This window comes from Mirounga leonina, unplaced genomic scaffold, assembly GCF_011800145.1.
Source record: "Mirounga leonina isolate KUSES-001 unplaced genomic scaffold, KU_Mleo_1.0 Mir_174, whole genome shotgun sequence".
Classification (NCBI taxonomy): Eukaryota; Metazoa; Chordata; class Mammalia; order Carnivora; family Phocidae; genus Mirounga; species Mirounga leonina.
Window position 1 is genome coordinate 32,245,199 of NW_023270451.1, and position 24,703 is coordinate 32,269,901.

Sequence of the window (24,703 nt, forward strand, 5' to 3'; positions counted from 1 at the left end):
ATGAAAGAATAGGCAATTATATCAATGGGACAGAATAGAGAGTGAGGAAATTGACCCACATAAATATAGTCAAATGATCTGTGACAAGGGAACAAGGACAATGCAATGGAGCAAAGATAGTCTTTTCAAAGAAAGGTGCTTAAAGAAATGGACATACACACACAAATGAATCTGACACAGACATTATACTCTACAAAAATTTACTCAATAATCACATATTTAATTTAAAAATGAAAAACTATAAAACTCCTAGAAGATAACATAGGAAAGAACATAGATGATCTTGGGTATGGCATTGCTTTTTCAGATACAACACCAAAGACACACTCCATCAAAGAATTTATAAGCTGAATTTTTAAAATTAAAAACTTCTGCTATGCAAAAGACAATGTCAAGAGGATGAGAAGACAAGCTACAGGCTGGGAGAAAAGGTTTCCGAAAGACACATCTGATGAAGAACAGTCATCTAAAATATACAAAGAACTTTTAAAACTCAACAATAGTGTTGTAATGAGCACTGGGTGTTATACTTAACTAATGAATCATTGAACATTACATCAAAAACTAACTATGTACTATACAGTGGCTAACTGAACGTAATAAAAAAAAACAAACCCTCAACAACAACAAAAAAAACAACAAAACTTTAAAAAATGGGCCAAAGATCTTAACTGACACCTCACCAAAGAACATACAATCATACAAAAAGATGCTCTATATCATATGTCACAGGGAAATGCAAATTAAAACAATGAGATATCACTAAACACCTATTAGAATGGCCAAAATCTGGAACACTGTTAACAGCAAATGCTGGTGAGGATATGAAGCAAAAGAAACTTTAATTCAGGGATGCAAAATGGTACAGCCATTTTGGAAGACAGTTTGGAGATTTCTGACAAAACTAAACATACCCTTACCATATGATCCAGCAATTGTGCTCCTTCATGTCTACCCAAAGGAACTGAAAACTTATGTCCACACAAAAACCTGCACAGGGATATTTATAGCATCGTTATTCATAATTGCCAAAACTTGGAAGGAACCAAAATGTCCTTTAGTAGGTGAATGAATAAATAAACTGTGGTACATCCAAACAATGGAAAATTGTTCAGCAGACACACATACAAAGAGCTATGAATCCATGAAAAGACATGAAGAAAACTTAAATGCATATTACTTAGTGAAAGAAGACAATCTGAAAATATTTCACACTGTCTGATTCCAACTATATGACCAAAGGCAGAACTATGGACACAGTATAAAGATCAGTGGTTATCAGGGATTGAGGAGCACAGGGAGGGATGACAAGGCAGAGCACAGAGGAGTTTTAGGGCAATGGAAATACTCTGTATGATCCTATAACAATGGATTCTTGTTACTATACATTTGTCCAAACCATAAATTGTCAACACCAATAGAGAGCCATAAGGTAAATTATGGACTTTGGGTGGCTCTGATGTGTCAACCTAGGTTCATCTGTTGTAACAAATGCACTATTCTGGTGGGGAATGTTGATAATGAAAGAGGCTGTGCATGTGTCGGGGCAAGGGGTAGATGGGAAATCTCTACCTTCCCCTCAGTTTTGCTGGAAAACTTAAATTGGTCTAAAAAATTAGTCAATTAAAAAATATCATGGTTTCATGACATGATTTCAGTTTTACAGTGACACCTCATATAGATAGCAGCCCCGGGACTCTGATAACACAGCTGGTGGGAGCACCTCCCATCCATGTTGTGCTGCTCCCTGGCATTGCCAACAGCATTCAAGTGTCTTTAACTGAAGCTCTGACTTCTCTCTGGTTGTCCAGACATATCTTTTATATATTTCATCTTAACTCCTATTACAAAACTCTGAGTAGGTAAATTTGGCTGAAAAAAAAAAAAGACTTCATGATATAGGATTAAAGGTAATGTATGTTCATTAAAAAATGCAGTAATCACAAAGAAAAAAATTCAAGTCACAACACATAAACACGACCACTAATAAAATGTCAATGTATTTTCTTCCCATCTACCTTCTCTGCATTGAATTGTTTGTGCAAAACAGATTAAGAACTCTATCAGCAAGAAGATAACTATGAAATCAATAAACACAATCCCATCAAATAAAATTGAACTTGGAGATCTACTACCACTTTTAACTTTTCCTCTTAGATTCTTCCCATCTTAGTTCATGGTAACTGCATTCTTTTATTTTCTCAGACCAAAACCATCATAGTCATTCTCAACTCTTGTTTTTTTTGTCCCCCCCATTTTCTCATCTGACCTGTGAGCAAATCTTGCCTTTCCTACTTTAAGATTGCTTCCTGAATCTGACAACTTCTCATGTTCTCTAGGACACTCACTTCTCTCACCTTCATGCTTACAATAGTGTCCTAACTGGTGTCCTCACATCCTCTTCCTACCCCCCTTTCATTGTCCTCAACTCAGCCATCAAAGTGATCTTAAAATGTAAGTCAGTTCATACACATCCTCTGCTTCAACTCTCCAGGGGGGTCATTTTACCTGGAGTAAAATAGGTGATTACAATGACCAAAAGGGCTTACGTGGTCTGACCCCCATTACTGCTCTGACTGTATTTTCTACCACTTTCCCTCTTGCTTACTCAATTGCAAACATGTGCAGTGTTCACGTCCATAATAGGACAACCTGCCTCGGCACCTTTGCACTTGATATTGCCTTTACCTGCTCTTCTTCTGGAATCCATATGGTTTTTGCCCTCACATCAGGTCTTAACTGAAATGCCACCAGCCTTCCTCAGGTACCATGTTCTAAAAAATTTTGCCTCCTCCATCCCTGATTTATTTTTTAATAATGACCTGCTAAGCTATGTATGTGAGTATAAACATATATGGCTATGTATGTAAGTATTTGTCTGAGTTATTGTGTGCATTTTCCCCAACTGTGGCAGACAGAAACTAGGGTGGCCACATGATCCCCACCCTTGCCCTTATGACCTGTTAGCCTGTACAATCCCTTCCCCTGGAGTGTGGGTGACGCCTATGACTCGCTTCTAGCCAACAGAATATGGCACAGATGAAGGGATTTTGCAGCTGTAATTAGGATCCTAAATCAGTTGTTTTTCATTTGATAAAACAGGAGATTCTCCTGGAGGAGCCTAGCTTAATCAGCTAAAAGCAATTAAGAGGAGCAGTTGAGCCCTAAAGCAAAGTTCTTGCGGGTTTGATGAAGTGAGCAGCCATGTTGAGGCTGTCCACGTGGGGTGGACCTGCAGGCAGCCTCTAGCACCTGAGAGCAGCCTCCACTCAAACGCCAGCAAAAAGCTGGGGCCCTAAGTCATACAGCTGCAAGGAAATGAGTTCTGTCAACAACGTGAATGAGCTCGGAAGTGGATTTTTCCGTCGTTGAGCCTCCAGATGAGAACACAATCTGGCCAAGACTTACCTTAAATGCGGCCTCTGGAGACACTGAACGGAGTTTTGAGCAAAACTGTGCCTGACCTCCTGACCCGTGGGAACTGTTAGATAATAAATGTGTGTTGTTTTAAGTCACTAAATTTGTGGTAATTTGTTACACAGCAATCAAAAACTAATACACTGATTAAAAGCTAATCTCCACAAAGACAGGGCTTTTGCTCTGTTTTTACTGGAGCTGGTGTTCCAGTAATGTGGAATAAACGTTTCTACCTACCACTGAAAGCATTAGGCAAGCTGGTTCTGTCTTGCATGGGCATTTATTTACCTCCTATCAGGATCCACACTTTGGGCTATTGTTACTAGGCTCCCTTCATCACTTAAGCAGTCCGTCCATGGTCTCCCCTGATTCTGGACTTTTCATTGTACTCTCCCTTAAGTCAAGTGCTCTCCACCTTCCTCCCAAATTCTTCCTGTCCAAATTCTACCCAGCTCTTGTGCACATCTTCAGCAGATACAAGTTGGTTGACCCTTTAGGAGTGATGTTTTAATGACATAACTAAACTAAAATCTATAAATCAGATTTTAAAGCCATTCTTCAAATTCCAAAAGTTCTTTTGGAATCAACTCAAATTATTTGGCCACTAGTAAGCAGGTATTTTCAGGTTCATATTTTCATTGCTTTAAACGTCCTAGTTTTAAAAACATTATTTTAAATGTGTATGTGTAGCTTGTGTATGTATGTGTGTTTATAATATATATGGATATAATTATTATGAATAATTCTCACTACTTACATACCAGGTATTATGCTACATTCTATCTCCTTTAGTCCTTTGAATATCAAAACAATCTCTGGGGGATTTTTATTCTTCTTTTTGCTGAGGCAAAAAGCTAGGGAGCTAAGCTGTGGTTATTTTAGATAACTTCCTGAAGACCACACAACCAATTGACAGAGCTGGGAATGACACTTAGATTTGTGTGACTTCAAAGCCAATACTTTCTCCAGTACCTTAACTGTCTCCTCAGTTAAATAAAAAGTTATATGAAACAAAATACATATAGGATCAAAATATCTGTAAATAAGTATTTCCCATTCTCTTATATACATGTATACTTATCAAAAATAGCTATTTATTTTTGATTTTGCTATCTTCCCTTTAAAGGCTCATCAGATTAGATATTTTTAAAGCTACTGATGTAAGAAAAAAATAAATCAACCACAGTTTCATAGGCACATCTTAGAACAAATTACACATGAGCTAGTAGGAAAAAAAACGTCTGTGCTGTATGTTAGTGAGAAATGAATGAACAAAAGAATGAAGGGATTGTTTTTCTGTCAAATTTCCTGTGAATGAGGGGTACCTGGGTGGCTCAGATGGTTAAGCATCTGCCTTCAGCTCAGGTCATGATCATTCGGCTTAGGTCATAGTCCCAGGGCCACGGGATGGAGTCCCATGTCAGGCTCCCTGTTCAGCGTGGAGTCTGCTTGAGATTCTCTCTCCCTCTCTCTCTGCACCACAACCCCCTCCCACTCACGCTCTCTAAATAAATAAATAAATAAATACACACATACATAAATAAATAAAATCAATCTTTTTAAAAAGAGGCATAGGAATTGGTGGTCAAAATATTAACTGACCTAGCTAAAGAAATATGAAAGGGTATGGACTAACCACTGCATACACTAAATAAACAACTATGCATTTCTATAGCAGTTAATTCTATTTATAAATAGTCCGAGCACCACTCCCTTGCTTCATATTCTTATAGATAGAAGCTAAAGGGAATATATCTTCCACATACAGGTCACAGGATCAAATTTAAAATCTGCTTTGTACTTCTGACTCAGAATTGTAATTACCTAAGAGCTGTTTTATAATCTAAGTAAAACTTTATGGCCAATTTTCCATCCTGTGTGTGCTTGTGTGTATGTGTTTAAAGCTGTGGGTGTAGCCAGCAGTACATGCCTAGTGTGGAAGGATAGTTACCGTGCAAATCTACGGCATCTGACTTACATAATGAAGCATATAACAGAAAAACTTCCAACCAGCCTTCTAGGTAAATAGAGAAGAGTCACAGGGCTGCAAGCTGATGTTGCCAATATATACAACATTAATTTATAAAAGAAGGGATTAACTGCTTCAATGACACTGATTTTAATGATAGCTTCAAAGAAAAATGATGAGAACATTGTGTCCTTATAATACAATCACCCCTGATTCCTACTGAATGTAGTCACGGAGGCCATTTATTAGGTTTCTCTCCTCATTTGGGGCAAAGAATTAGTTCTATTAATACTACAATAAATAGTAAAAATTTACATAAAGTTCTAATGTGAGGAAAACACAAATATGAAATTCAGGATTAAGAATATAAGAACTGATAACTAGTTTTTTTTTAAATTTTGAATTTAAAGAACATAAGAATTGATAACTAGTAATTTACATTTTTCTTGAACTCAAAAAAGAAGTGGAAGAAAAGGCTGCTTCACAAGTAAAATGTTGATAATGAAATACTTGCCCAGTCTTGACCTCTGGTCAGAGAAGACTTGACCTCTGGTCAGAGAAGACTTGTTGAGTTTTACCAATGGAAATTCAATGGTTAATAATAATGATAATGATAATACTTTAATAATAATAGCAGCAATATTTTAATTATAATATAGAGTACTAATAGTAATATGAACAAGGATAGTAACTAAAATGTATCAGGTGCTTCCTATGTCCTACCTTTTGTGTCATTAAATTTTTGCACCAAACCATGTAAATAGATAGTATTAACACACCATATTAAGGCAATGTTTTCTTGGCAAATCACAGTCAATGTTTAGTCTTGAAGAATCAGCCGTCTGTGTGCTTACATGGACAGGAACAGGTTCTGTAGGTGAGCAGCCTGAAAGGTTTTGCCATTGTGTCTTCCCTCCCTTGAATCATGAACTAAAGATAATTCAGAGGTAAGTTATTGAAGCCATTAGTCTTTTCAAAACATTTTTGCAGTCAAATTGATAAGACCTTTTTTTTTTTTTTTTTGGTCTTCACGTTTTTCAAAGTACTTTTGCTACATTGCATCTGTATTTTTTTTATCTAAATTCCTTGAGGTGGCTAAGTATTGCTATCATTACATGGAAGAAAATGTTGCTAGGTAATTAAGAGTTACAGTGTCAGACTGTCTGAATTTGTATCCTGACTTGTTCACTTATTAGTTACGTTAATTCAGACAAGTTTTCAACCTCTCTGTAACTCAATTTTTTGTTATAAAAATAATAATAGTAGCTATACCCCATTACACTGATATGAAGATTAAATGAAGTAATAGGAGTAGGGCATTTAGAACATAGTAAAATCTCAGTGCATGTCAACTCTCATCAGACCTATTTTACAGGTAAACAACCTGAGGCACAGAGTCTCATGTCATAGAGTCAGCATTAGACTAAGAATTCTTAAGCATGACTTTTAGGTTCAACATTATCTGCTCCTCTACTCAGTTGTTCCCATACTTGACTTTTGGATCCTGAGGCAAACCTAAGTATTATTCCAAGGGATCTTTCATTTCATATAAAATGATAATAATAATAGCATCTAATATTTATTGAGCATGTACTGTATGTTAAGCACTATGCTAAATCTCTTACACAGATTCTCCTTTAATCCTCAAATTTCTATTAGACAGACCTTATTACTTCATCCATTTATAGACAAAGAATGCAAGACAAAGAATATTTAAGCTGACAAATACTAGTAAGTTTCTGAGTTAGAAATCAAATTCAGGGGCGCCTGGGTGGCTCAGTTGGTTAAGCGACTGCCTTCGGCTCAGGTCATGATCCTGGAGTCCCGGGATCGAGTCCCGCATCGGGCTCCCTGCTCCGCGGGAAGCCTGCTTCTCCCTCTCCCACTCCCCCTGCTTATGTTCCCTCTCTCGCTGTCTCTCTCTCTGTCAAAATCTTTAAAAAAATGTAATTGACTATTTTCCTGCATGATCTCTCCATTCTGTACCCTAAAGTGTCCTTGTTTAAGATTTAAAAATTTGACCATTTCTTCTAATATTATAAAAACAAATTTTTATAATTGCTGGGGTGCCTGGGTGGCTCAGTTGGTTGGGTGACTGCCTTCAGCTCAGGTCATGATCCTGGAGTCCCGCGACCGAGTCCCGCATCGGGCTCTCTGCTCAGCAGGGAGTCTGCTTCTCCCTCTGACCCTCCCCCCTCTCACGTGCTCTCTCTCATTCTCTCTCAAATAAATAAATAAAATCTTTAAAAAAAAAAAAGAAATCAAATTCAGGCAATGTGGCTTCAAAGCTCAAGTATTAGCCGCTCACATTCTCCTACTGACTAAAATTAGTAAATGGACAGCATCTCACCACTAGAATTCATCACGTTCAAAAGTCAGACACACTACACTGCTCTCCACTATCCCATCATCAAAGAACCCCAAATTCAATATGGTTCTACAATCCTACATTCCCGTTTGTTTATACCATGGCTACCTTAACCCATTTCTCTACTCTGGATCACTGAAGATAAACTACCATAGTATACCCAAGAGTAGATTCATTAATTGGAATTATTTTCTTTCATACCTGTAATTACAATATCTTCCCCCATTAGAGTATGAGAATGCTACTCCTTGATTTTAATATTTTATTTTTTTGGCATGTGTATTTCCAAATTTCATTAAATATGTGTAATTTATGTTTCTTCATTTTGTTTTTAGGTTGTAATCTCAAGAAACAATGTAAGAACCCATCATATAAACTTTATTTAGTACCTATTTAAATGCAAAATGTATTAGATGGATGATATCTAGTATCCTGATACTAACATTTTATGCCTCATTTCTTAAATTTACACAACTTTTAAAGAAATATATTCAGGTGGTGCAGAAATGTAAAGGTAGTAAAGAATATTAATGTTAAGAAAATCTTCCCCATGTTCTTTCTCCTACTCACACAATTTGCCTTTCCATAGGCAACCATATGTTAAATTCTTATTTATCTTTCCAGATATATTTACATGTATATAATATATACATTTATACATATACATCTCTCCTCCCTCATTTTTAGACTTATATGCCTTGTATGGTAGTACCAAATTGTTTTCCAAAGAGTTTGCTCCAATTTACTATCATTACTAAATTATAAAGTGCCTATTTTAGTCTTTCCATTGATGCTGGCGGAAGGTTTTTTTATGTTTCATGTTTTAAAAAGGTTACATATTGCATATTCTGGGCATGTTAGTAGGCTGCTCAGCACCAAAGTTAAAATAACCCTTAATTTAAAAGAATAAAACCTTGTCCATTAAAAGTTTAGTGATGAGGATAAAATTTTTTTAACAGTTGTCTAAGATCTGAGATAATAAATATATACCCCCCAATTTTTGGAAGTTCTTAGAAGATAAGTTTTAATCATCACAGGTCAAATTTTAACTTATATTTTTCAGTTGTAGAAAAATCTCAATGACATCAATGGTTTTATTTCTATAGAATCATCATCTCTTGTGGGTAATTGATATGACATTTTAATCAAATCTTTACCTTAAAAGCCTAAAGAGAAAAATCTTAAATGGAAGAGTCTCTGCCAATAACTTTCTGTAATTTTTTTTCCTGCTGAAAACCAACCATGTGGACTACTTTTTCTTTATAAACGTTAGGCGATATAACTTGTCCAACAATTCTATGAAGTCAATGGTACCAATCCAAATCTAAAGACCAAAAAGCTGAAACTCAACAATATCAACTAGCTCCAGGTGACACAATTAATACGGTATGGTAAGTACATGAATGAGTATGTTTGCCACAAGTACTAGTCACAAAATAGACAAAAACATTGTTGAATGAATGGATTAAATACACAATAGATGTATAATCATGCGATAGCCTCCTAAAACAAATGTCTTACCTCAAAGGCAAATGACAAAGAAGGAATGAAAGGCTTCAGATGACCAGATCGATACAACATGAGGAATACCAAGCAACGGAAAGTTTCCAGAACAGCTGCCTTAGGTCTGAAACAAATGTCATTAACACGTATTAGCTTTAAATATGCTCTTCATATGTTTACATGTTATAATTGATACAGTGATACACATTTCTTTTAATTTTCAAGAAATACACAGTATTTTAATGTATTTGAAGAACATGTGCCTCTGAAGCTGTTTGAAAACAGCCATTAAACTAAGAAATAAAATGCATCTTTTTAAAGAAAATCTGTTCTTTATCAATGTATTGCTTAGTTTGAGCTTTGATGAGTTAGGGTGAAGCATACTTTCAACTAATAAATAAAATACTAAACAACTAAATTTCTAGGATTTAAAGTAAACGAGGCTCCTTTCACTCACTCAATACCTTTATACTTCATTCATATAAAAAATGACTTGTAAGGGGGACTAATACAGTTAAGCACTCTAAAATCATGAATTGTTGATTTCTGAAATATTGGGAAAATGGATAATATGTGATTATGCCTAATATGATAGGTAGCATAAATACAGACCTTTGTTATTTATTTTGTGATGAATATTTTTGTATAAATGGTATTCTTAAAATTCAAACTCTAAGTTAAATAAGTAGGTTTATGTATTTGAAACAACATTGAATGTCCTGTACAGATGAGCATTTATAAATTATCTTGTAATAATTGGAATGAACAGCTATTTTATCAGCTTAAAATAAGCTTCATATATATTCACCTAACATCTGTTGGATAAATATTTTTGTAACAGATAAATAGTATTGTTACGACAAGTGAATTTTCTAATTAAAGTATTTTGAATTAATGTCATAATACAGATATATTATTTAGTTAATTTAGAATATAGAGCTATTAAGAGAAACATGAAGAAAATCTAAAGTAATATATTTAACTCAAATATTTCTTCTGCATCTACTAATTATGACTGTTTCTTTAAAATTGAATATAACATTTTTATACAAAAAAAGAGAACACCTTTTTCAAGTACTTTAAACTCAGTTAAAACAGGGTAATGGTATATGATTGTTTGCATTCAAGTAATGTGACTTATCTTTCTGTGAATAAAAATATTAAAAATGTTCACCTTGTCAAATAATGCTATACAATTAGTATAAGCTAGTTTTTTAAAAAAATCAGTATCTGGGTAATTTCCAACAGAAAAAAAAATTCTACTTTAAAATAATTGATTTTTATTAATTATGTTCTATGCTTTATGTTTTATTATTTTATATTGTGAAATGAAATAGACATATAGAGAAATATTTAAAACAGAAATATACAGTTTGATGACTTTCAACAAATAAACAGCCTTGTAACCACCACTCAATATCAGCACGCCCAAAGGTAGCTCTTACTTCCTCAATATTTCCATATTCCTTCTACCTAAGAAAGAATCACTACCCTTTTATGATAAGAATATCCTTTTTCTCCTTTTTAAGTTAATATTTTACCACATTAGCATAAATTCTTAAAAATTATTGTATTTTTTTTACTTTTTATAAATGGGATTATATTGTACACGGTTTTTTGTACCTAGCATCTTTCATTTAGTGTTTTAATGATATACTTATGATGTTGCATGTCGCAGCAGTTCATTCTTTTCACTCTTGTAGAGCATTCCACTGTGTAAATATACCAATATCCATGCATCCACTCACCTCATAAAGGACATTTGGATTGTTGGCAGCATTTGTTTATTATGAAAAATGCTGTCCGAACATTCTTTTACATGTCTTTGGACTACCAGGTAATATGGTATATATGTTCAAATAGTAAAATTTTCAATCTTTCAAATTAGGTATCACAATATAAATTCTCCCTTCAGTGTGTGAGCATTTCATCAATAGGGCTTGTCAATACTTTTAGTCACTTGGGATAAAAGGTGTTTGCTCCTCACAAAATTTGCAGATAGCATTTTCTATCTGAAGGTTTTATATTTTACTATCTTAATGAGAGTTAATTATTGAAGAATTGATTTCCTTAATGTTATTATAGTCTAATTAATCAATTTTATCTTTATGATTAGGGATTTTTGTGTACCATTTAATATTTTTACCTACTCTAAGGTTATAGAGATATGTTACTATGCTATTTGCTGGAATCTCTATTAGTTTTCCATTCACTTTTAAATCTACAAGCCCTTGACCCCAGAATTAACTTTTTACGGTGTGAAATATTTGTCAAGTTAATTTTTCCTATTCCTATGTGGAAATCAAATGTTTCCAAGACCATTTATTGAAAAGACAGCCTTTTCACACAGCTCTGCAGGGACACCTTTGTCACAAATCAAGTATATATATATATATATATATATGTATATATATGCATAGATCTGTTTCTAGGTTCTCTGTTCTAATCTTTGTGCCAATAAAGCATGTCTAATTCCTGTAGCTTGATAATAAATCTTGACAGCCAGTAGAGCAACTACTGCCATTTTTTTTTTTTAACCTCAAGACTGTGTTGGCTATTATAGATCCTTTGCATTTCCACATACATATATCTTGGAGAGAGGCTGCCAAATTCCAGGAAGAAATCTTTTACAATTTTAATTCCAACTGTATTAAATATGTAAATCAATTTGGTGAGAAATTATAATCTTTATAATACTAAGCTTTCTAATTTATGAATAAAGTTATCTCTCCATTTATTTAGTTCTTTCATTATTTTTCATATTTCAATAGTTTGATAGTTTTTTTTTTTTTAAGATTTTATTTATTTGACAGAGACACAGCGAGAGAGGGAACACAAGCAGGGGGAGTGAGAGAGGGAGAAGCAGGCTCCCCACCGAGCAGGGAGCCTGATGCGGGGCTCCATCCCAGGACCCTGGGACCATGACCTGAGCGGAAGGCAGCCACTTAACAACTGAGCCACCCAGGCGCCCCAGTTTGATAGTGTTTTAAAGAGATTTTTTACTCATTTAAGTTTTTATTTTAGTTTCAAGTTAGTTAACATACAGTGTTGTATTAGTTTCATGGGTAGGATGTCGTGATTTGACAATTCCATACATGACCTGGGGATTATCACAAGTGCGCTCCTTAATCTCCATCACCTGTTTCACCCATCCTCCCCCACTCCCCTCTGGTAACCATCTGTTGTTCTCTATAGTTAAGAGTCTGTTTCTTGGTTTAACTCTCTTCCTCTCTCTTCTTTTCCCTTTGCTCATTTGTTTTGTTTCTTAATTCCACACAAGAGTGAAATTATATGGTATTTGTCTTTCTATGATTGCTTTATTTCACTTAGCATTATATTCTCTAGCTCCATCCATGTCATTGCAAATGCAAGATTTCATTCTTTTTTATGGTGGAATAATATTCCACTATATATATATGTGTATATAGACACAATACAACGTAGTGATATATTATACATTATATATAAACTACATATTATAAATTTTATATATATATCTCATCTTCCTTATCCATTCATCAATCAATGGACACTTCTTGAGCTCCTTCCATTATCTTGGCTGTTGTAAATAATGCTGCTATAAACATAAGAGTGCATGTATCTCTCTGAATTAGTGTTTTTGTATTCTTTGGTTAAATACCTAGTAGTGCGATTACTGTTTTTCACAGTGGCAGCACCAGTTTGCATTCCATCAACAATGCAGGAGGGTTCCTTTTTCTCACATCCTCAACAACACCTGTTGTTTCTTGTATTGTTGAATTTAGCCACTCTGAGAGGTACGAGGTGGTATCACATTGTAGTTTTGATTTGCATTTCCCTGATTGTAAGTGATGATAAGCACCTTTTCATGTGTCTGTTGGGTATCTGGATGTCTTTGGAGAAATATCTGTTCATGTCTTCTGCCCATTTTTTAATTGGATTATTTGTTTCTTGGGTGCTGAGTTTTATAAGTTCTTTATGTATTTTGGATACTAACCCTTTATTGGATATATCATTTGCAAATACATTCTCCCATTCCATAATGTAACTTTTAGTTTTGTTAATTATTTGTGTACAGAAGCTTTTTATTTTTATGTAGTCCTAACAGTTTACTTTTGCTATTTTTTCCCTTACTTCAAGGGACCTGGCTAGAAAAAAGTTGCTATGGCCGATGTCAGAGAAGTTACTACCTGAGTTCTCTTCCAGGACTTTTATAGTTTCAGGTCTTGCATTTAGGTTTTTAATCTATTTTGAATTTATTTTTGGTGTATGGTGTAAGAGAGTGGTCCCGGTTTCATTCTTTTGCATGTAGCTGACCGGTTTTTCCAACACCATCTATTGAAGAGACAGACTGTTTTTTTCCCATTGGATATTCTTTCATGCTTTGTTGAAGATTAACTGACCACATAATTGTGGACTTATTTCTGGGGTTTCTATTCTGTTCTATTGATTTATGTGTCTACTTTTGTGCCAGTACCATACTGTTTTGATCACTAGAGCTTTGTAATATAACATGAAGTCCAGAATTGTGATGCCCCCAGCTTTGCTTTTCAAGAGTGCTTTGGCTATTCAAGGTTTTTTGTGGCTCCATATACATTTTAGGATTTTTTGTTCTAGTTCTTTAAAAAAAAAAGCTCTTGATATTTTGATAGGGATTGCAGTGAATGTGTAGACTATTTTGAGTAGACATCTTTTTTTTTTTTAAAGATTTTTATTTATTTATTTGAGACAGAGAGAATGAGAGAGAGAGAGCATATGAGAGGGGGGAGGGTCAGAGGGAGAAGCAGACTCCCTGCCGAGCAGGGAGCCCGATGTGGGACTCGATCCAGGGACTCCAGGATCATGACCTGAGCCGAAGGCAGTCGCTTAACCAACTGAGCCACCCAGGAGCCCCTTGAGTAGACATCTGAACAATATTTGTTCTTCCAATCCATGAGCATAGAATATCTTTCCATTTCTTTGTGTTGTCTTCAATTCCTTTCATCAGTTTTTTACAGTTTTCAGAATACAGTTCTCTCACCTCTTTGGTTAGGTTTATTCCTAGGTACTTTATTATTTTTGATGCAATTGTAAATGGAAATGTTTTCTTAATTTCTCTTTCTGCTGCTTCATTATTGGTGTATAGAAATGCAACAGATTTCTGTATATTGATTTTATATCCTGTGACTTTACTGAATTTGTTTATCAGTTCCAGAAGTTTTTTGGTGGAGTCTAGGGTTTTCTATATAGTAGATCACATCATCCGCAAATAGTGAAACTTTTACTTCTTCCTTACCAATTTGGATGCCTTTTATTTATTTTTGTTGTCTGATTGCTGTGGCTAGGACTTCCAGTACTATACTGAATAGAAGTGGTAAGAGTATACATCCTTGTCTTATTCCTGACCTTATATGAAAAGCTCTGTTTTGCTCCATTGAGGATTACATTAGCTATGGGTCTTTTGTATATGGCCTTAATGATGTTGAGGTATGTTCCCTCTATTCCTACTTTATTGAGGGTTTTTATCTTAAATAGTTGTTGTACTTTGTCAAATTCTTTTTCTGCATCTATTGAAATGATCATATGGTTCTTATCCTTTCTCTTACTGATGTGATATATCATTGCTGATCAATTTGTGAATATTGAACCACTCTTGCAATCTAGGAATAAAACCCACTTCATCCTGGTGAACAATCTTTTTAATGTATTGTTGGATTCAGTTTCCAGTATTTTGTTGAGGATTTTTTAATCTATGTTCATCAGAGATATTGGCCTGTAGTTCTCTTTTTTGGTGGGGTCTTTATCTGGTTTTGGCATCAGTGTAATGCTGGCCTCATAGCAAGATTTGGGAAGTTTTCCTTCCTCTATCTTCTGGAATAGTTTGAAAAGAATAGGTATTAATTCTTCTTTAAATGTTTGGTAGAATTCTCCTCAGAAGCCATCTAGTCCTGGACTTTTGTTTGGTGGAAGTTTTTTGATTACTGATTCAATTTCTTTTCTGGTTATCAGTCTGTTAAAATTTTCTATTTCTTCCTGTTTCAGTTTTGGTAGGTTATATGTTTCTAGGAATTTACCCATTTCTTCTAGGTTGGCCAATTTGTTGGCATATAGTTTTTCATAATATTCTTTTATAATTGTTTGTATTTCTGTGGTTTTAGTTGTTATTTCTCCTCTCTCATTTGTAATTTTATTTACTTGAATCCTTTCTCTTTTTTTCTTGATAAGCCTGGCTAAAGGTTGATCAATTTTACTGATTTTTCAAAGAACCAGCTCCTAGTTTCATTGATCTGTTCTACTGTTTTTAAGTTTCTAGATCATTTATTTTAGGTCTAATCTTTATTATTTCCTTCCCTCTTCTGGCTTTAGGTTTTGTCTCTTGCTCCTTTTCTAGCTCCTTTCAGCGTAAGGTTAAGTTGTTTAGTTGAGATTTTTCTTGCTACCTGAGGTAAGCCTGTACCGCTATAAACTTTTCTCTTAGGATTGCTTTTGCTGCATCCCAAAGGTTTCAAATCGTCATGTTTTCATTTTCATTTCTTTCCATGTGCTTTTTTATTTCTTCTTTTATTTCCTGGTTCATCTATTCATTGTCTAGTAGCATGTTATTTAATCTCCATGTATTTGTGTTCTTGCAAGATTTTTTTGTTTTGTCTTGTGGTTGACTTTTAGTTTCATAGTGGTGTGGTCAGAAAAGGTATGATTTTAATCTTTTTCAATTTATTGTGGCTTGTTTTATGGCCTAATATGTGATCTATTCTGGAGAATGCTCCATGTGCACTTGAAAAGAATCTGTATTCTGCTGTTTTAGGATGGAATGTTCTGAATATATCTGTTAAACCCATCTGGTCCAGTATGTCATTCAAAGGCACTGTTTCAACTGATTTTCAACTTAGATGACCTATTGATGTAAGTGGGGTATTAAGGTCCCCTACTGTAATTATATTTTTATCAACTAATTCCTTTATTAACTGTTTTATGTATTGGGGGCTCCCATGTTGGGTGCATAAGTATTTACAATTGTTATATCTTGTTGGATTATCCCCTTTTTTTATTATACAGGGCCCTTCTTTGTCTCTTGTTAAAGTCTTGATTTAAAGTCTATTTTCTCTGATATAAGTATTGCTACTCAGGCTTTCTTTTGACAATCATTTGCATGATAAATATATCTCCATTTCCTCACTTCAATCTGCAGGTGTTTTTAGGTCTGAAATGAATCTCTTCTAAACAGCATATAGATAAGTCTCTTTTTAAAAAATCTATTTTGTCACTCTATGTCTTTTGATGGGAGTGTTTAGTCCATTTACATTTAAGTAATTGCTGATAGATACATATTTATTGCCATTTTATTACCTGTTTTGTGATTATTTCTGAAGATTTTCTCTGATCCTTTCTTGTCCATTTAATGGTCTGCCAGTTTTCTTTAGTGATATATTTGGATTTCTTTCTTTTTATTCTTTGCATATTTATTAGTGATTTTTGATTTGTGGTTACCATTTGGTTTGTATATAATATCTTTTGCATATAGCAATCTGTATTAAGTTGATGGTCATTTTACTTTGAACCCATTCTTTCTTTACTCTTCTCCTTCCCATGTTTTAAGTATTTGGTGTCATATTTTACATCCTTTGTGTGTGGGTGTGTGTGAGGTCCTTGACTGATATTTTACAAAAATATTCATTTTTAACACTTTTGTGTTTCCTACCTTAGTACTGTCACTGTTGGTCTTTCCTTTCCACTCAAAGAGTCCCCTTTAATATTTCTTTCAGGGCTGGTTTAGTGGTCATGAACTCCTTTAGCTTTTGTTTGTCCGGAGAACTCTTTATTTCTCCTTCTATTCTGAATGATAACCTTTCTGGATAGATTATTCTCAGCTGCAGATTTTTCCCATTCAGCACTTTGAATATACCATGCCATTCTCTTCTGGCTTGGAAAGTTTCTGCTGAAAAATCCACTGATAGCTTTATGGGTTTGTATGTAACTATCTTTTTTCTTGTTGCTTTTAATTTTTTTTTATCACTATATTTTGCCATTTTAATTATATGTCTTGGTGTGGATCTGCTTTTGTTGATTTTTTTGGGAAGTTCTCTGTGCCTCTTGGATCTGGATATCTGTTTCCTTTCCCAGATTAGGGAAGTTTTCGGATATTTTCTCTTCAAATACATTTTCTGCCTCCTTTTCTTTCTCTTCTGGGTCTCCTATAATGCTAATGTTATTGGATTTGATGGAGTCACTGAGTTCCCTAAGTCTAATCTCCTTTTGCACAATTCTTTTTTCTCTCTTTTGTTTAGCCTGATTATTTTCTATTACTCTTTTAGGTCTTGTTCCTCTGCTTCTTCCAGCCTGCTGTTCATTGCATCAAGCTTGTTCCTAATCTCATTCATTGCACTCTTCATCTCTGATTGGTTCTTTTTTTTAATCTCTGTCTCACTGGTGTCTTCCACTCTTTTCTCAGGTTCAGTGAATATCCTTATGATCATTGCTTTAAATACCCCATCAGGCATGTTATTTGTATCTGTTTCACTTAGATCTCTGGCCGTGGCCTTGTCCTTTTGTTCATTTGGGACAAATTTTTCTGTCTTCCCATTTTGTCTAAGTCTCTGTGCCTGTTTCTCTGTGTTAAGAAAGTCAGCTATATCTCCTGTTCTTCAGGGTAATGGCCTTACAAAGAGGAGGTCCTGTAGTGCCCTGCCATGGAGGGTCCCTTGTTCCCCAGGGCCTGGCACTTCCAGAAGTGTCTCCAATGTGTGCTGTGTGTGCTCTGCTGTTTTGTCCTAACTGCTTTATCCTTCAGGCCAGTCATCTACAGAGGCTTTCTTTGCCTGTTATAGGCAGTGTATGGTCCCTAGCCTGAATGTGGTGCGCTTTAACTAGGTGTGCTTTAGTGTGCTTGGGAGATAAGACCTGTCATCACTGTCGCCAGAACTGAGACTTCACAAAACTCTCGGGTTGGGAGATGCCATATGAGTAGGGGTTTTGGCTGGGCTTCTGTGCAGAGGGCCCACAGCACTGGGACTGAGGCAACCCAGACTGGGAAGAGGGGTTCACTAGAGCATGGTGGGGGGCGGGGCTTGGTGTAAGTAAGTTAGGAAACCAGTGTCCTGGCTTCTCACAGGTGGCCCTGTGCTTACGCTGAGAGTCAAGAGAGGGAAATGGCACATGCCAGTTCCTTTGTTCCCAGAGGGGTCTCTCCATAGATGCTGCCTCTCTGGGACTTGCTCTGAGATGAGCAAATAACCTCTCCACTGTGTGCCTCAGGCAGTTTTCAGATTGCTATTTCCAGTCTGTATGTCTGCAGGCTATTTACCCTGCCTTCTTTCCAAAGAGCAGCCCCAATGCCCCAGGGCTCTCATTGAACCAAGCTTGCTGATCTTCAGAAGTCTAGGCTTTAAGCCCCTTTCCTTGAAAAAGCACAAAATTTGGCCCCTCTCCTTTCCAAGCCATTTGCTATGGGATTTATTTTCCCCATGCACTCCCCTGTGTGCTAGTCTGTCTCTCACCCTTCTCTGCCACCACATTTCCCTCCCCACTACAGAGGTCAGCATCCATTTTTCTTCCAAACTGCATCTTTGCATTGCCTACTTTCTTCGATGAGGCCTCTTCTCTACCTTTATTTGTGGAGTTTGTTCTGCCAGACGTCAGGTCGATTTCTAGGGTATTTAGGATGATTTGATAGTTATCTTCTATTTCTGGGACAAGGCGAGCCTAGGGTCCTCTTAATCTGCTGCCACATTCCCACAGCCTACTCATTTTTTAGGATTGCTTTTTCTTAGTATTTAATGTATTTCATGCAATTGCATAGAGTTTTTTATTTGCTAGTGCATAAAAATGCAGTTGATGGCCATTTCTCTAAAATTTTTCCTAAATTCATCTATTAATTTGAATAATTTTCCAACAGATTCTTTGGATTTTTTCATTAATTCATTAGTTATATTTATTAGATTGATTAATATAAACTAATTTTATAATTGATCTATTAATTTCTTTCAAATCCTTATGCCTTTTATTTCTTTGTCTTTCCTTCCTCCATTGATTATTTGTGGCAGAATGTTAAATAATAAGCATATCCAACTCGTTTTCAACTTCAAAAGGAAATTTTCAACATTTCACTATCAAATGTGAAGCTTGCTGTAGAAGTCTGTATAAGTAACTTTTGCTTCACCTTTATTTTTGCTATATAATATTATAGGTTGGTTGTACTTTTCTTTCAGCACTTTAAAAACATCATTCCATTCTCTTTTGGCTTCTACTACACTGGATTGGAATGACTTATCTATATCTTAGTATGTGTTTCCAAATAAGGCCAGAGGCAGTTTTGATTTTAAACTAATTATACACAATAAGATTGATTTAATATACCATAAGATATATTATGACAAAATCGATAGCCTGCTTTTTGGCCTGTTTATCTGTATGCATGGAAACAAAATAAAATCTTCATTAAAAAAATGAGACTGTACTGTTGCTATTAGCTTATTGCTACTTCTTGTAAGTGTATGCAACCAGTAGAATTGTGATCTTTAAAATGTGAGATCCTGATTCTCTGGATCTGGGTAATTATTTCATTGGGACCTGTGACTCGTTTTTCCATTTTCTCTTTTTATGGCTCAATATGTACTTTATTTCTAGTCTAGAAAAGTAGGGATAGAGAGCCAAACAAAATAAATAATAAACACAAATTTTAAAGTATTGAAGGAAGTAAGTTTAAATTTCGACACACTGTTTACATATGCTTATGTGAAATGTATCAGATGCATCATTCTTTACCAAGTGTTTACAGTGAGTGCATATTCTAAACAGTTCCATTAACTAGTATGTTCATTTCTAACTTGATGATTTTGATGGTGATAAAACTCCAGAATCTGCTGCTATTCCAGAACATCCATTAAGCTTTCTTTGGGAAAGTGACATACCATTGATATAAACTAAATGTACGTTTTCTGTATTTCTATATGTACAATTTCCTGAAAGGAATGGTATTGATTACCCACTTGATAAACAATTATACTACAACAAAGATAAAAATCTTAAGAATGACTTATTTTTTTGCAGTTTTTCACAAAGTTACAATATAAATTCTATAATATGTGAATTCAGGAGTCACATTGCTTGGGTTTGTGTTGTGTTCTATCTCTTACTATCTGTCTGTCTGACTTTCTTCATCTGCAAAATGGGATTTATAGTAATTCTTATCTCAGAGCATTGTTGTAAGAATTAATAACATATTCTATGGCACACATTAAGTGCATAAATATTGGTACTGGTATTAATATTAATGATTGATAAATACTAAGCAATAGTAAGTATTTTTCTATATACTTCCTGCCATAAGAGCATTTTAAAATTGTGCAGGTGAATATATTTTCTGGCTAGGGTAGTATTTAATACACGTTTCTTTAAATATGCTGCGTGAGGAAAAGGACATAAACTTTAAGTACACAGTACATACATTCTGGCATATATTGTGAAGTGTTCAATGGCAAAGGAAAAGTACTCAAATATGTTTCATATTTTATTAAGTACTCAGAGTTACGGTCTATGTTTTGCCAAATTACTCATTACATTTATAGGTTTTCTTTAATAACCTTGAAAACCTTAAATTGCATTTAAAAGGCTTATATTTAAAATGCACGCTTGATTTTAAAAATGAGAGAAACCGCCACTCTGTTTAATTTAAAATATTGTGAAATTATAGTTTCAACTTTATTTTTAATAAGAACTATTTGATAAATATCTAAGTTTCACATATATTTTTAAAACATTATAAAATGACATAAAATGAAATAATTTCACTTCTTGCCTTTCATCCAGAAGAAATCCAATGGAGGTCAATGTCAGGATAATGAAGGCAACTCTCAGAAGGAGTGTGACCTGTGATAGTGCCTGTTGGGGAAAGACAGATACCAACAAATTCTTTAGGAGAGTTACTAAAAGGAGTATCAGAATTTAAAGCTGTCAAGAAAACCAGCCTCAGATTTTATTTTATATTATACCATTTGTCACTGACATTTTTCAAGAAGTTTAAATAAATATACAGAGGATATTTTGGTTTTCCTAATGTCATTTAATTATCTTGCTAGACACTTGGAGAATGAATTAGACACTTTCACAGAGATATTTTGCTTAAAGTGTTCTTTCTAAAAATTCTCCTTTATAGTTTTGACTTTCATAATTCTTTGAAACACCTATGGCCCCACATATGGAGAAATCACTTACATTTTTATGAATAAATAGCACATTCCAATAGCTATTTTTAATATCACTAATTCTTTGTGGTTTCAAACCCAAAACTGTTTTTAATATGGAAAATATTTAAAGGAGAATGTGTTTACGAGTGCAAACACATAAATGGAACATACTGTACAAATACATACTCATATTTGGTGAAATCTATAGGTTCATATGTACATGTCAAAAGTTATCTTTTAAATTATTGTAACAAAACAACATATTTTCAACATAATTATAAATTATGCATTTTGTTTACATGTCAAAATTTAATAATAATATTTACTAATAAGCATCTACTATTTCATAGCTTCCATGTTATATGTTTCATATACTTCAATTCTTTTTATAGTCCCTACACCCTTACAGATAAGGTATCATTATATCTGCTTCATATATGGAAAAACAAACCAGGAACAAAAGGATTAAGTAATTTTTCCATCATCACACAGAAATAAATGATGCCTCTGAAATTCAAAATACACCTTCTTGACCTCAGAGTGTGACAATGGTGGATAAATCTGAGCAACAAACTTAAAGGGGACAGGGGCAGAGATCTAAGCTGAGGTTACATAGCTACTATTTAGGGTCAGATGAATACTGCTTTAGTTTAAAAGTGGATCAGCTAAAGCAAGAAGTTGGATACATATCCCCTGAATGATTCCCCTACAGAAAGAGTGTTCTCATTAAGTGTGATACAACAAAGTGGCTAAAATAGTGATCAAAACATGATGCAAACCCTCTTTTTCTTTGCTTTTAATGAAATAAAAAGAGGTAATTTCAACTCACTATTAACTAATATATACACCTAGAAAAATTGCATCTGTCCAAAGTTATAAACAATAAGCAAAACTACCAATTGCAACTGCTGTTCACATCCAATACCTCAGCTCCACACCTCCTTATAAATCAACCCTGACCTCATGGCCAACTATAACACCTCCCTATTCACCACCATACGCCTGGATGGCACCCAGAATTGACAGGGATTTAAAACACAGCAATTGTTTAGTAGATGAGTATTGATGAGTAATCAAAAATATGAATAAAAAGTATCAGAATGTTAGGGATATGGGGACAGAGCTAGGTATCAGATATGAGGGAAAGCTCAGTGGACACCAGAATGTTTTAGTGGGATGTTATTTGGGTATATGGAATTCAGCAGTGGCTGCTTTGGGACAGTAAGGCAAAAGTACCAGAAAAATATTTCTTCGTGGTGAAGTAACTAGGTGTGCTTGAGCAGATTAATGGTTGCTTAAGGGAAACATTTTGTCTGTAAAGAAAAATGCTGCTCTTGGGGCGCCTGGGTAGCTCAGTCGTTGGGCATCTGCCTTCAGCTTGGGTCATGGTCCCGGAGTCCTGGGGTCAAGCCCCGCATCGGGCTCCCTTCTCCACGAGAGACCTGCTTCTCCCTCTCCCACTCCCCCTGCTTGTCTTCCCTCTCTTGCTGTGTCTCTCTCTGTCAAATAAGTAAATAAATCTTACCAAAAAAAAAAAAAAAGAAAAATGCTGCTTTCACCACCACTGCTTCATTTTGATTCCTGAGGAGAAAATTCATATGAAAGAAAGAAATGGTATGTGCCCAAAAACTACAGCATGATTTTAAATGCTCTGTAAGAATATAGGATTTGGAATTATGCATTGAATCTATGAGCCATGTAACCATAGGCAAATTATTTGGCATTTCTAAGGCTCTTTTATGTGTTTGGTACATTTGGCATAAAATGAGTTTGGCAGCAACTATAATAAGGTACTGAGAAGAGTGCTTGGCACAAAGTCAACTAATGGTTATGATAGGAATATCATTGTTACTATTTTTAGGCTATACTGATTTTTCAAATGGTACTTAGGTTAACTTTAATGAATTACAATAAAATAAAGAAGCACAAATAAAAGGCCCATTAACTCTTTCCAATATCATTGGAAAATCAGATACAGGATAAAATATATTTTTGAATTTTGGTTAGGGAATTTCTGATCCCTTAACCAGAAAAAAAAAAGGGGGAAATCCTCTTTGTGCAAATTGCTTCCTGGTTCCTGGAGTCAGAGTGAAAATCAACATAATACGTCTATCTAGCTACCTAGTCAATGCCTCTACCTAGCTAAAAGGCCCCTGATACTTACTATGTCTAAAACTCTGTTTCCAGGGCGCCTGGGTGGCTCAGTTGGTTAAGCGACTGCCTTCGGCTTGGGTCATGATCCTGGAGTCCAGGGATCGAGTCCCACATCAGGGTCCCTGCTCAGCAGGGAGTCTGTCTCTCCCTCTGACCTTCCTTCCTCTCATGCTCTCTGTCTCTCATTCTCTCTCTCGCAAATAAATAAAAAATAAATAAATAAATAAAAAATAAAACTCTGTTTCCTTCCTCCACACTACACATCTCCAGGTTTCTTCTTCTTAGAATGGCACAAACAGTTTTTTAGTTGTTCAAGCAAAAAACCCCCGAAAAACCAAAAAAGCAAAACAAACAAAAGACTGTGACTCATCCTTGACTCTTCTCTCACTGTCTACCTCCAATACATTAGAAATAAAATGTTGGCAGCATATTTGAAGTACATCCAGGATAAAGGTATTTGTTACAAGCAGCTGTTTTGTGAACAAAAAAACTTATTCCAACCCAACATGATCTCCACCACAACTTGAAATACTCTCTTAGCTGGTGTCTCCACTTCTAAAATTGCATGTCTACTTATCATGGCCTTCTACCCACAGTTTTACAGCTAGAATGCTGACTCTTTTTAAGACATACATCATATCACATCATTATTATGTTCTAAATCCTTCAGGACCTTCAAATTCTACTTAGAATAAAACTCGAAGTCCCTACTCTGGCCCATACATAACCTACCCCACTATCATATTGTCCACTAGTAATCTCTCTGTCTTTCATATCACAAATTTTGTTCTTCCTTGAACATGACAAGCATCCTTCCCCTTCAAGTCTGTTTTACCTACTGTTCCTTCTATTGGGGCAACTTCCCCCAGGGATCTTTATGGTTCATTCCTTCATTTCATTCTGGTACTATTCAAATGCACATCCTTGTCTGTCATATGTAAAACAGTACTTTTCCATAACTATCTATAACCTTTTTGTTACATTGTTCTCCATGCAACACTTCTATACAATTATTCATTTACCCACTTATCACTTCTATACAATTACACATTTGTCTGAGCATTCTCTTGCTTTTTATTTTCTGTCCCACTAGATCCCCCACTAGGATGTAAGCCCCATTAGAGGTTATACTTTGTTATTTACTGTTACATC

General features: G+C 35.0%; 1 protein-coding gene across 2 annotated transcripts in view; it reads right to left on the bottom strand.

Moving 5' to 3' along the window:
* AGMO (alkylglycerol monooxygenase) overlaps positions 1–24,703 on the bottom strand; it is a 331,856-nt gene that overhangs the window by 132,371 nt on the left and 174,782 nt on the right. For both annotated transcript variants that reach the window (XM_035020664.1, XM_035020665.1), the window contains exons 11-12: positions 21,010–21,092; positions 9,276–9,381 (exon numbers count right to left, since the gene is read on the bottom strand). In XM_035020664.1, the coding sequence (XP_034876555.1) occupies positions 9,276–9,381; positions 21,010–21,092 (189 nt within the window). The remainder of the gene's footprint in view (positions 1–9,275; positions 9,382–21,009; positions 21,093–24,703) is intronic.